At 49.7% G+C, this 13,099-nt stretch overlaps 1 protein-coding gene and 1 long non-coding RNA gene across 10 annotated transcripts in view; one reads left to right on the top strand and one right to left on the bottom strand.

Annotated features, from left to right (window-relative positions):
- Positions 1–12,588, bottom strand: part of TCF7L2 (transcription factor 7 like 2) — a 196,382-nt gene extending 183,794 nt beyond the window's left edge. For all 9 annotated transcript variants that reach the window (XM_054728683.1, XM_054728684.1, XM_054728691.1 and 6 more), the window contains exons 1-3: positions 12,400–12,588; positions 12,040–12,106; positions 11,713–11,837 (exon numbers count right to left, since the gene is read on the bottom strand). In XM_054728683.1, the coding sequence (XP_054584658.1) occupies positions 11,713–11,837; positions 12,040–12,106; positions 12,400–12,588 (381 nt within the window). The remainder of the gene's footprint in view (positions 1–11,712; positions 11,838–12,039; positions 12,107–12,399) is intronic.
- On the top strand, positions 11,685–12,678 carry LOC129151986 (uncharacterized). Its single transcript, XR_008558694.1, has 2 exons — positions 11,685–11,748; positions 12,448–12,678. It is a non-coding gene; the product is annotated as an uncharacterized LOC129151986 (long non-coding RNA).
- The last annotated feature ends 421 nt before the right edge of the window (positions 12,679–13,099 follow it).

Below are 13,099 nucleotides of genomic sequence, written 5' to 3'. Positions count from 1 at the left end.
TTGCCAACTCAAGTCTATTTTGGGGAAAACCAATGTGTCAGGCAGAATCCAGGGGCCACCCCAGGCCTCGTACATTCTTTCACAATGACTAAGCTATGTGTGGCGCAGGAGGCTCCGGAGAGCCCGCACTCTAGGCATCCACGCTTCCCCAGAGAGGGAGCCAACCACTGTCCAACAGCCACCAAGGTTCCTGAAGAAAGACCACTTGGTGGCCCGGGAGTGATGTTCACCTAGCCCCGTGGTCGGCAAACTGCGGCTCGCAAGCTACATGCGGCTCTTTGGCCCCTTGAGTGTGGCTCTTCCACAAAATACCATGGCCTGGGCGAGCCTATGTTGAAGAAGTGGCGTTAGAAGAAGTTTAAGGTTAAAAAATTTGGCTCTCCAAAGAAATTTCAATCGTTGTACTGTTGATATTTGGCTCTGTTGACTAATGAGTTTGCCGACCACTGACCTAGACCCTGCACAGGAAAAGTCCGGACGTCTCTCCTGAGTCTTTCCCTCGGAAACTCTACTGTTTCCCCATCAAAGTGTGCATCCCCAAAGAGAAAGGAATACCAAGATTCCTCACCACATTCTTCCTTTCCCAAACAGGACCTGTTAATCTTGGAATCCTACCAATTGGGGAAAAACAAACACCATCTGATTTCCTTTATAAACACTACAACAATCTCTAAAGAATCTCAACACTACCTGAAAATGCATTTCCATTTGCCATTTACACACAAACGGTGAAGAATCAGATGGTCCTAAGAAATTGCCGCCCATCCCCCTCGCAGCGATAGGCCTAGTGGTGTTTCCAAACCGGGATCGGTGCGATTCTAACATACTTAGAATCTACGACACTATTACTATTGCCATTATCCGAACACTCTGTATAGTCACAAGTAACCTCGCCTGCAAGGGTTTTAGACCCAATTAGTTTATATAGTCCTCCCTGCCAAAAAAATAGTATTCAGTCCATAAATAACAGAAGGAGGGGGGGGACGGAAAGGGGGTTTCACTTAAGAACTTCTGAACCAACTCAAAATAAACACGACACCGTAGCAATCACATTTTAAGCAACAGTCTAAAGCTGTATTGCCCATGACACAGGGCTGTTAAGTTCCCTTTTTTGGTTCTGAGAGCATTTTATCTGTCACAAATAAACAAAAATATTGCCTGGATATATTAAGAGTCTGCCTGCCCCGGAAACACAATATTAACCAAAGTTCAAAGGGGGCACAAGAAAGGTGGGCCCAACAAAAGCATTTTCTCACCTGTCAAGGCAGAGGAATGAACCACACTCCCCGAAACAAGCCAGGGATGAATGCTGAGCAAGTGAAGATATGCCCCCCAACGCACACAGCCCCCACACAGACTCACAAGCCAGGTCATCCAAAGTGGATTGCTGCAAAAGAACGATGAATTTGCACCCTTCCCCCCGTCCCCCCTCTCCACTCCCCCCTCTCCGCTCCCCACCCTTTTTTGTGAAAACTGCCAGTCAGTAAGCGGAGATTGCACTAATTACTGTGACAATGCTGCGTCGTGTTAAAACAACTTTTGTTAAAACAACTTTTGTGCACGAGACAGGTTGCTCTGCGAGTTTGGAATTCTTGGCTGGAGAGCAGCTCTGGTCGGGGAGGGGGTGTTCTCCTTCTAAGTAGAGAAGGCAACACTAACAACGTGTCCCCCTCTTCAGCGGGTTTTCTTCTCCTCTTTTCCAACAGCCTGGTTCAGAGCTTAATGGAAACTTGTCCCAGCTTTGCTTCCCACAGACCCCGCGGAGCCCCTCGGCAATCTGTACGCAGGCTAACCACGGGAATCTTATATTGTCAATTAAAACTGAATGGACACCTGATAACCAAGTCCAGGGTCGTGGAAACAAAATTTCATATAATCACAGCCCTACGAATACATTAATGAAACTGTGGCTAATCCAAATTCAATTTTCACTTGTCGGGTTCCAGGCTTAATCCTGGCGTTCACCGCCACCCAAACAACAATGCAACCCAGAGAGAAAGCTGCAATTAAAACAGGAAAGGTGCAGCTGCGGGTCCTGGCGACTCTGGGAGGACAAAGTTAATTTAACCTGCACACACACACCATCCTAGCACCCCCGAGCAATGTCACTTCCCTCCTCAGGTGTCCAGACACACAGTATAACCTCGACCGGCTCATCAATACCCCCAGCACAAGCTCCCTGCAGTATTCCCTCCCAGCCAGTAACCAGTGTTGGAGGGATTTCGAGCTCAGCGTCCTCCAGCTACAGTGACGAAGCCTTAACCATATTCTTGGTTCTCCTTTGGGCTTCCACCCTCTCTTTTCCCCAGTAGCCCCCCTTCTAAAACCCATTTCAAACTGCTTTTTCCTTCCCTGTAAAACACACAGATGCCTTGTTCGTTATGGTCTAGCTTTTTAGGACAAAGATAAAATACAAGAACCCTGTAAAACCTTGGCATTCTAAACTGCAACACCCCTGCATTTATATCTCTGTAAAAAGCTCTAAGGCGGGAGAGAACAAGAGATGGTTATGGTTGGCTCTCTGCTTTTTTTGGAAGAGATGGGGAGGTTGCAAGACCCAGGACAAAACACAGGGCTCTCTAAGGCATATCCAAGGCTTCTCTGAGTTTAAGAACCAGGTTCCCATAATCCTCCACTCTTGGGACTGCCCTGCTGTGGGTCACCTGCAGCACTGACGTCACTTCCGCTCGCAGCAACTGTGGCTGTTGTACCCTGGGCATGCAACAGGCCCTCGACGGGGTGCCTCCCTCCCAGGGGTGTCACCAAATGAGAACGCCAAGCTACTTTCCAATTAATTCCTTCCTGTGAAACTCTCAACAAAGTAGACCTTCCCTTCCTGTGTGTGTTTGTTTACAGCGGCCAAGCCCACCCACCCATTCTCACACCCGAGGGTGACCTGGCCCTCACCTGTCCTGAGGAAGCACCAGGAAGAGGTGGCTGTGCCCAGCACCGGAGGGGGGGGTGGGGGGTGGGACACGATTCGCCAGCAACTGGAAAACCAACATCTTCCAGTTAACTGCTCCCCTTATTATTAGCATCTCTTCATTTCTCTCTCAGTTTATTCCTAATCACCACTACTGGCCCTAAATGTGATGTCTGGGATTCAGATCTCCCGTCAGAGATTTCCTAAGACAGGAGGAGAGGAAATGGGCTTTTACAACCAGGGAGATCTCATCCTCAAAGGTGACGAAAAACAATCAAAACCCTACGTTGGTTTTCCCAGCTCCAGATAAACTTCCAATGTGGTGAAGATTCCTGTCTGATGCCTGTTCCTTCCACTCAATGGGGAAGAGGTGGGGCATTTGCTTTATGTTCAGCTTCATGAATCACCTATTTTATTTAAAAAAATAATAATAATAAATCCAGATTTCCTTCAAGGTTTTGGTTTTGGGGGTGTTTTGGTCCACTTTCCTTCCTTTTTACCTGGTAGCTACCAACATCAGCCACTTGAAGTTTAATTTCCATGCCATTAGCTTAAAAGACCGAGTTTTTTAAAATAATGATAATAGTAATAACACCCAAGGCTTTTTCTGACATCATCAGTCATTTTCAGGACAGGAACAGCACCCCTCTGTGGGGAGCCTCTTACATTTAGTGGGAAGCAGACTTCTGGCCAGGACTTTGGGCTCCTGCCTGCCCTTTTAAAAAGTGTCCAGGGGGCCTCTGACTTCCCCTTGGGGAGGGGCAAAACCAGCTCTGACTGGTAGGTACGTGGGCTCCAGCATTCCTGCAAGGATCCAGCCACCGAACACTCACTCCATCCTAAAACAACAACCTAAACAAAGGCACCCCCTTTCCACTTCCTGGCATTCTCCAGAAATCCTGCTGCAACAAAACGCAGGCCCTCAGACAGAAGAACAACCTCTCCCACTGTCTCCGTGTTCCACCAAATGTCTATTTACCCTCATTAATTTTTTTTTTTCTCTTTTCTTTTTCCTCAACCTGAAACCATCAGCTATGAGTCAGAGAGCGATCATTAACTTTTACAGCTTCCACACACATCCACCTACTCACATTGGGGGAAAGAAGTATTGACTTGCAACATTGCCTGAGACCAAAATCCTGTAAGAAGAAAAAAAAAAAAAGGGAAAAAATTGCTTCAAGAAAGTTACATCTATAGGTCTATGGGGGGATGCTACACATTCGCTGTTTTTTTCCACTCTGTGCTGCAATCGCTTGCAAAATAAAATTTAAAAAAGAAAAGAAAAAAGTTGAACTTTGGGGATGGTGATCGGCTTTTCTGGGTTGATTTCTGAGAAAAACTAGGTGATTTTCTTTACACATTAAAGCAGAGTTCTTAATGCTTGGGGGCTGGGGGGCGGGGGGGGGAGATAGAAAGTGTATCAACTTTTCTGAACACGTTTCTAGCCCAAAAGCACCCAGGCTCCAGGGCTGAGCCATGTCCCTCACACAGCCTTTTCCCTGAAAGTTGCTAGCTTCACGAACTCTCTCTCAATGATGCCCCCCCCCCCATCATTACTCCACTTAGCAGTCACAGTGCTGCAACTCATAACGAATTAATTTGCATTAATGCGGGGATCCTGTGTCCTTCCCTGGATATGCCACCGTGATTCAGGCTTCAGAAAACTGACAGGACAATAACATAGTGCCTTTTCTTTCACTTTCTAAAACAAACCAACCCCACCCCAAGACCCGCACAAACCCTCCCGATTTTTTTTAAGCATTTTACTAATATATTTAGTGCATCATAATTGGCCCAGCACGCAGGAACCTAGTTATCTTCTCAGTAAATATTTATAGCATCACTTCTTTCCCATTCATTCTGCATTTTCTTGGAGAATCTCACTGCAGCCTACATCTGCAATTCATTGACTTTACAATTTACCACATGTTGGGATGGGAGAGGTCTTAGCTCCATTTGAATCACTACACAAATATGCAAGTGATTTATCGGTTTCAAACTGGAGACTGCAAGAGAAGGACTCCACTTTTCCTGAACATTACTTCTTCTGGCAGGCCATGAACAATTACAGTTCGTACTAATTAAGCTCTGTAAATGTGCTGTGCCCTGCTAATGCCTACCAGGCCTCAAATTTATTTTCATGATGCCAAACTTTAGTGAGCAATTTTAACTCCTTCGGAGCTGATCCCACTAATACCCATTCCTTCCCCCTGTGGACCAAACCGTTTGGGGCTACAGGAAAAAAAAAAAAAAAAAAAAAGAATAAAGTATAACGGGCTGAATTACCAGCCAGAAATCAGATGTGCCTAAGGAAGGAAAAGCTATCCTGGGAAAACCAGGACTGATAACCCGTTCAAAGATCCCACAGCCCCATCTTTGTAATGAGCTGTTAAGGGATGCGTATCTGTCCCTGAGGGCTAGTAAGTTTCTGCATTCCATTGATTAGAAAATAAAACCTTTCAGCCTGGGTCTTTAAGTTGGGGTTGGCTGGAGAGAAGGATCCGGCCAGAAATGATGGAACCCACAGCCCTCCCTCTACCGTTTCCCACACACCTCAGAACCCCATGCCCCTTTAGCGTGTGGTCAGCTGGCAACACACACACACACACATACTAGCCCACTTTTAAAAAAAAACAAATTAAAATCAGCAAAATGATTGGCCTTGGAGGCCTCACACCGGGGTTTGGACCACAAACGCCCCACCCCCAGATCATCACACAATAACTGATATGAAACCCATCTGCTGCCAGATCCTCACTTTGGGTGAGGAGTGGACTGGAACCCGTCTCAGCTGAGCCAGCGATCTAGTTTTAAACAGCAAGCACCCCTCCCCCATGGCCCTCCCACCTCTCCTAAGGAACTTCCAACCCCGTTTCCTCCAAGCCACTCATTCCCCAAGCCCCAATCTGTGCCCCATCTCCTACTTTTCTAATCTTAGTCCAGCATCTATTCTGCCTCCCTGGGCGGCATTTCTGTGCACCTTTCCCAAATGCCAGGCTTTCCTTCCCATCCCCAACATACACCCGGATTGTTTCTTCTCATCTATTAATGTCCTTAAATTGACTCTCCTCTCCCTCTTTTTTTTTTTTTCAAACCCTCGGGTTAACCAGTGCCCTATGCAATGTGTGTATTTTCCCTTCCAGCTCAGTGGAACATCATATAAATTACAGAGCAGTCTCCCCTATCCGGTTTCTGGGAGTATTCTGGGAAATATGCACTCTATCGGCAACACAGACTTTAAAAAAAAAAAGAAGGAAGAAAAGAAAAAGGGAGAACCCAGAAGGAAAAAGATGCAAACACCTAGAGCAACTTTGCTTTCGGAAAAGGCATGTGTGCAGAGCCCCCCACTGAATGTCCATGCCTGAAAGTGCGCTGTACAGACGTGTATAACAATAGCCTAGAGGAAAACTACAAGTCAGCTGCCACAGGAGGGGGTGTCCGCCTCAGTCAGCTCAGATTGCAGGGGTGGGGGGGTCACAGGAGGGGGGAGGGCAGCATTTGCGATGGGCTTTCCCTCGCCGCGCCCCCCCCCCATCTCATTGCTTATAATTAGTGAGAGAAATTTGAGCTACTGCCAATGTCTGCGGACCTTGAATATTATAAGGCCAACGTGGCGTCAAATATCTTAACATTCATAAGTGTTATGGGCTGTAAATAAAGCCTGCGGATTTATGACCCGGTGGCGCTTGCCAGCAAAGGACTGGGGCACATTTCTTTCAGCAGACCTGTCGAGGTGCAAGTTTGCCTTTGGTTGTAAAATTAACCATTTCCTTCACAAATGTGCTCAATTATAAGTCAGAGCTGAAGATTTACTTACACGGTTGGCCAATACTCACTCCCAGAAGAAACTCGGACCCCCCCCCACATCACACCCCCCCCCGGGGAAAATAAAAGCCTCCAGAATCTGATCGACGCCCTCCCCCCCGCCCCACCCCACCCCCGGCTTTTCAAAACTTCTGTACTGTGTCACCTCTAAACAGTTATAAATGCGGTTCAAGATATTATCTAATTCCACTTACCAAGACTAAAAAGCTTACAACCTACTTCCTTGGAAAGTGCTTATTTATTTGACAAGTCTATGGTTTAAAAAAAAAAAAAAAAAAGTAAATCACTCCTGGCCTGCAGTCTCATCCCTTCCCCCAATATAATGTCATCTACTTCCTGTGCAAGAGAGAGCCCTTTGCTAAATCCAGGTTGTCTCATACTTAACTGCCAATAAACCAACTTCCACATAACTTCCAGACAGCTGGGGGAAAGGTCCCCGGGAGTTTTAGTCACGGTCCAGAAACACGCGTCCGCCCAAAAATTTGCAGCTGTCCTTTCTCTCCAGTGCATTTTTAATGTGACTCGGGGGCCCCTCTGGTGAAGCATCTGACAAAATGTGAAATCTTCTTAGGTACCTCCTCCTGGTTGGCCCAGGGTGCTGGTGTGAGGGAAGGGGCACCAGGATTTCCCAGCCCAGAACTCCAGGCACGTTTTGCAGGCACACAGGCACCTCATGGGATGGAGAGGGGCATGCAAAACCTGGAAAGACGTGGACTGCCCCCCTTTAAAGGCACAGCCTCGGGGGCAACTATTAAAATGCGAGTTTTCTAACGCAAGTATTTTTTTTTGCGCCGCTCCCAGAACAGCCTTCTTGATCTGCCACCACGCGGACACCTTCCTGGAACTTTTTCACAGCTTGCTAAGAAACAGAGAAAGCTGACCAGCTTCCAGCGGGGACTCCAAGTGAAATCCGTTATCAGTAAAATTCACATCAACGTGCAAAACTCCTCGGGAGGAACGGGGGATTGTCTGCCTCTAAATCTTTCCCCAGTCAGATAGGGGGCATCAGTGAAAAGCTACTTCCCTCGAGCCGTCAAAAGTTTCCAAAATCACTTCTTCCAAAGCAGCACTTTAAGGCTCCCGGCTGCTTCCTCGTTTGTTTCTGGGGTTTCAGAAAGCTTTAAATTCAACCAACGGCAAGGCGCTGGCATATTAAATTTATAATCATTAAAATATGACTTACTGGGTGAGTGTTGAACCCATAATCCAGACTGCAGACATTAAACCCCAACCTATAAAGATTAGCACAGAATTAATCCTGTGGCAGTCAGATTGAAACCTAAACATGCTCCCCATAAATATTTCGGAAGGAGATGAAAAACAATTAGCATACATACCAAAGAAGGGCCAGACCACCCGTTCTTTTTCAGGGTGATAAGCATTTTATTGTTCTCTATTTAAAATGTAATGACCTGTGTAATTACAGTAATATTACATTGTTATGCAGGGGGCTTGGAATGTCACACTTTGAAAAGTGTTGTCAAAACAAAAGGGGTGCAGGTGGGGGGTGGGAGGACAACAGGGAAGGACCACCATTAACCCTTCACACTCCCGGGTCTGGCTCTTTTGTATCAGAAAGGATTACGTTGTTTGGATGAGGAGAAAAACATCCATTTTTCACCAGGCAGAAAGAGAAGTTGCCGGGCTACAGGCAACCCCAGTGAATAGGCCCCTCTTGGCTTCCTTTAAATGCCCCGATTCCAAGTTCAAAAATGAATTCAAGATGCTGCTTATTTATTTGTGCGAACTAGTAGCAAACAGCTCAGTGGAAAAGCAAATAACTTCGGATAAAAGATGCAAGAAGTCTAACCATCAGAAAGCAATTTCAAACCTAACTGGAATTTCGACTACACCATATTCCCACTTCTGGCTTGGCAGGAGGGAAAAAGAAACGCAACACTACTTTTTTCCTATCAACTTTAATATGGTAACAGCAGTCTTATCTTTAACATACAAATGTTACCACAATTCTAATATCTGCAGTCCTATCACTTCCCATCTACCTAACTAGACCTCTCTCCTTTCTGTGTTTTTGTCTTCAAATCTGTCTTTTAAAAAGCCGTTCCCATTACTGTATCAAAGACTAAACTAATGTTATGCAGAAATCTTTGTCGTTTTAAAATAAAATTATTACTATCAAGCTTTATGGCGTCTTCAGCAATTAAAGCGTTATTCTTGAGATAATGTGGTATTCATCATAAGCTGACTCAATGAGACTCCTTAATTCTTTACATGCTTAAACAGAAAAGCAGAAATCAGGGATCGAAAGAGTTGGCTTTTTAAAGGATGCAGCTGCTTTACAGGTACCTGACAGGGAACAGAAAATGTAGCAAAAACACCACCACCAAGGAGGGTCGGGTATGAACTAAGCATACAGCTAATTTGTCTTTACACCTTGCCCTCCCAAACACCCTCTATGAAGCACTAAGCATCTCAGATAGGCATGAAAAGACGGCTGTCTTGCCTATAGATTCCTCCGGCAGCTGTATCAAATCTGGAATTGCAAGCTGGCCCCTCTGATGGAAGACGTCAGGAGTGACACACAACAGCCCCTCGTCCTCATTTCCATCGCTCTGCTAACCGGCCTAAATAACTAAGTTTAATTTTGGAGCGCAAAAATCTAACCCAGGTAACAGGCAGGAAGGCGGAAGGGGCAGTGCACACCAAGATGTCAGTTGGTGTTTGACATGCAAATACTGAAAACTGCCTACTGAGTTCAGAAATGTCTCCTCGGACTCAATCTGATGTCACAGCACAAGGCCACCCGCTAGGTCCACAATTAAAAGAACGAGGCTCCGTCTATTCCTATGATGCCCACAAAGGGGACCGGGGGTTCCGGAGCCTTCCCTTTCGCACCAGGGAATCGTTTCTGGGCCTCCAACGATTTCCCTGTTTCCTAATTACAGCACAACACCGCTGCTCAAGGGGTCGGAGATAGGATGGCGACACGGCCAGCCGGCACAGACTGGGAGTTTTGCAGAGTCAAGAAAGCCGGCAAGACCGCCACCCAAGCTCAATATTCAGATGGCCTGTCGGATGGCCAAGTGGATTTTAAAATAATACCAGGGTAGGGGGAGGGGAGGACAGGAAGACATTCTCATGGTTACTTTGGAATGTTGCTTGGTCGGGTGAGTGAGTCCACAAACCATCCGATTCGGAGCAGAAAGCTCTTGCCCTCGAGCTCCCAAGAAAAATACAGCGAGGCCGGGCTGTGCTCCCCCCCCCCCCCCCACAGCCGGGTGTCCCTGCAGCCTGAAAGCGCTGGCCCTGCAGGAGGAGGTCGGCGGAGCCGCTCTCCCAGCTTCCCAGGCATGCAGAAGCCTGAGCGCAGGGGAGGGGGAATAATTATTTCTCTTTCCTAGCCATAAAAAAATGACCGGTCTAGCATGCCCTTACCATTTTTTGCCAGGGCCCAAGAAACAAGTCAAACCTGATAGTTAATATTTTAATGCTTAAAAACACTTGTAGATCTGATCGACTCCCGTCCGGCAAGCCCTGGGGTCATTAGCATCGAACCCATGCCTGTTCAACAGTGGCTGCATTATTTCAAACAGCTATCTCCAGTTACCGAAAAAGAAAAAACAAAAGTAGTGTGTGTGTCAATAAGGGGGGGGGGGGGGGGACCCAAACCAGAGAAGGTGCAAATGACAATTCCGGAACACCCGGCACAAATGGCTACAGACTGCGGCTGGAGATTTTTCAATCCAGGCTTTTTAAGCGGATGGGGGGAGGGAGTTCAGGGCCAGGGCAGGGGGCACAGGCCAGTCCGGGAAGGGGGTGAGCCTTATTAACAAATGTCAGCGGTGGGCAACACAGCCTACGGGGAAGCGGCCAGGAGCCTAGCACCCCGAGCCGCTCTAGGGCCTCCAAAGTTGGGAGGCCCACGATCAGCAGCCCACTCCCCTGAAGGAGAGGCGCCCTTGGCTTCCCCTTTGCACCTTTGGGCCCGCAGACCCCGGCGTCTGCCTCCCCTTCCCTAGGGCTCACTGGGCTGGCAAGCGCAGACCCCGCTCTAAGCTCCAAGGCACCAAAAATTCCCTAGAAATACATGCAAGTCCGCTCGGAGGAGGCCAATCCCGGCTGCCCACAAACCCAGAACCCCGGCCACAGGGGCCTCCCCACCCCAGCGCAGGCCGGGGGGGAGCCCGCGGCCAGAGCGCCGGGGAAGCCGAGCCCGCCCAGGCGCCCAGGGCGCTCGCGGCCCTGCGGGGTGGCCAAACGAGAGCACGCCCAGAGGCCCCAAGTTTGCAGCGGGACCAGTCTGGCAAGCATGACCTTCCAGGGCAAAGGGGGGAGGAGGGCTGAGAGCCGGCGATCGACACTAGAAAGCTAAACAAATAACCGGCCGAAAGAGAAAGCCCAGGCGCTGCTCCACGGCCTCGGGCTCCGCGCGCGCGCGCTCGCTCGTTTTCAGGTCCAACACCTGGAGGCCAAGCCTCGCTCTACCCCGCGCGTCGGGCGCAGCCCAGTCCCTGGGTCCCCGGCAGCGGCAGCCAAGGGGTTAACCGGGGAAAGCCCAAGACGCCAGAGAGAGAGAGAGAGAGAGAGAGAGAAGAAAGAGCCACACAGTCATCTTCCCAGGGTGAAGAAACAAACACCACCGAAGGGGGAGGGGGCCATCAGAGCGCAAAAAAAAAAAAAAAAAAAACTTCTGATTTTCCCTCCCCAACAAAGCCCTGCTCGGACAGAAAGGTCTCCCCAACATCACGAGGCAGCAAACTGAAAGCAAGAACATGGCGAAGTGCAAACAAATCCAGTCCACAAAAGGCAGAAAAGTTTGGAGAGTTTCGGGCGGCCTGGGCCACGGGCGGGGGAGGGGAGGCGGGGAGGGGAGGAGGCGGGGAGGGGGGAGGGGAGGGAGGGAGGGAGGGAGGGAGGGGAGGGGAAGGAGGGGGCAGGGTAGAGGCCGCATGCGGGGCCGGGCGGGCGGGCAGCGGGCGGGGGCCGGGCGCGGAGGCACTTACGGTTCGGGCGGTGGGCGAGAGCGATCCGTTGGGGAGGTAGGGGCTCGTCAGGTCGGGGATCATGATGAAGGGGTAGCCGGGATACGGTGGCCCCTTAAAGAGCCCTCCATCTTGCCTCTTGGCCGCTAACATGGCGGGGCGGCGAGGGGACGGCGGCGGCCGCGCGGAGCGGGAGAGAGCGGGGAGAAACTTTTTAGAGCGCGGCCCCGGAGGCCGGGCGCCCCGGCCGGGCCGGCGCAAAAGCCGGGCCGAGCGGGGCGCGGGCCCCGGGCGCGCGGGGGGCGGCGGGCCCGGGGGGCGGCCGCGGGGCGCGCGGGGCGTACTCACCTTCTTCCAAACTTTCCCGGGATTTATCTCGGAAACTTTCGGAGCGAGGCGGAGGCCGTCTTTCCGCCTTCCCGGCGGGATGGAGGTGGGGAGGGCGAGGGGCAAACGCCGCGCCGAAGGGGGGAGCAGGGGGGAGAGAGAAAGAACCAGCGGGGTGGGGGGTTCGGGGGGGGACAGAAAAACAGGGTTACAAGTTTTCGCCATGGTGGCACGGCACGCACACGCCGCCCGCCCGGCCGCCCGCCCGGCCCCGCGGCGCCCCGCCGCCGCCCCCGGCCCCGATTTCTCCCCGGGAAGCCACATTTGCCAAACCCAGGAAATAAGGCTGAAAACCCCACCAGCCCGAGGGGCTTTTCCTACCTCGGAATCGGAAGAGCTGTTTTGATTCGTTTCTGATTCATTGACTAGAGACGACTTGACATCAGCTAAATCCCTCTCTGCCGAGGAGTTTTCCGAGCTCTTCTCCTCCTGCTCGCCCTCGTCTTTGAAGGAAATCAGTTCGTCGTTGGCGCCTAGGTCATCTCCTCCACCGCCGTTCAGCTGCGGCATTTTTTTTCACCCACCAGCAGCAATTTTGGAAGAAAAATGAAGGAGGAAGAAAAGCAAAAAAAAAAAAAAAAAAAAATACCCCCAAAAAGTTTCGTTCCCCCCTTCCAAAAAAAAAAAAATACTGCAAGAAAAAGACGAGTCCAAGGTGAACTTTTTTTTTTCAGCTTTGGGGTCTTTTTCTCCTGGGGAGGGGAAAGAGGGAGGAGGGGAGGGGAAGGGGGGGGGAGATCTTCTGCACGCGTGAGTTTGGGTTTCTTTTTTCTCTCGTTCCCAAGGATCCGATCAATGTGCAAAAAAATAATAAATAAAAAAAAGGGGGGTAAAAAAAAAACACACACACACACACCAACAACAACAAGAAGTCAGATATAAAGCGCAAAGGGGGGGGAAGCCGAAGATACAGGAGGAGCTCGTGCCGCTCGAATTTGAGTGAGTTGAAGTTAGACTGAGAGCTTTTCAGTTCAAAGGCGGCGCTGATTGACAGATAGAAAAAGGGGATCGAAATCCGGAG

Source organism: Eptesicus fuscus, chromosome 17 (assembly GCF_027574615.1).
Source record: "Eptesicus fuscus isolate TK198812 chromosome 17, DD_ASM_mEF_20220401, whole genome shotgun sequence".
NCBI lineage: Eukaryota > Metazoa > Chordata > Mammalia > Chiroptera > Vespertilionidae > Eptesicus > Eptesicus fuscus.
The sequence above is the reverse complement of the archived record's forward strand: the minus strand, read 5'-3'. Positions and strand labels throughout refer to the sequence as shown.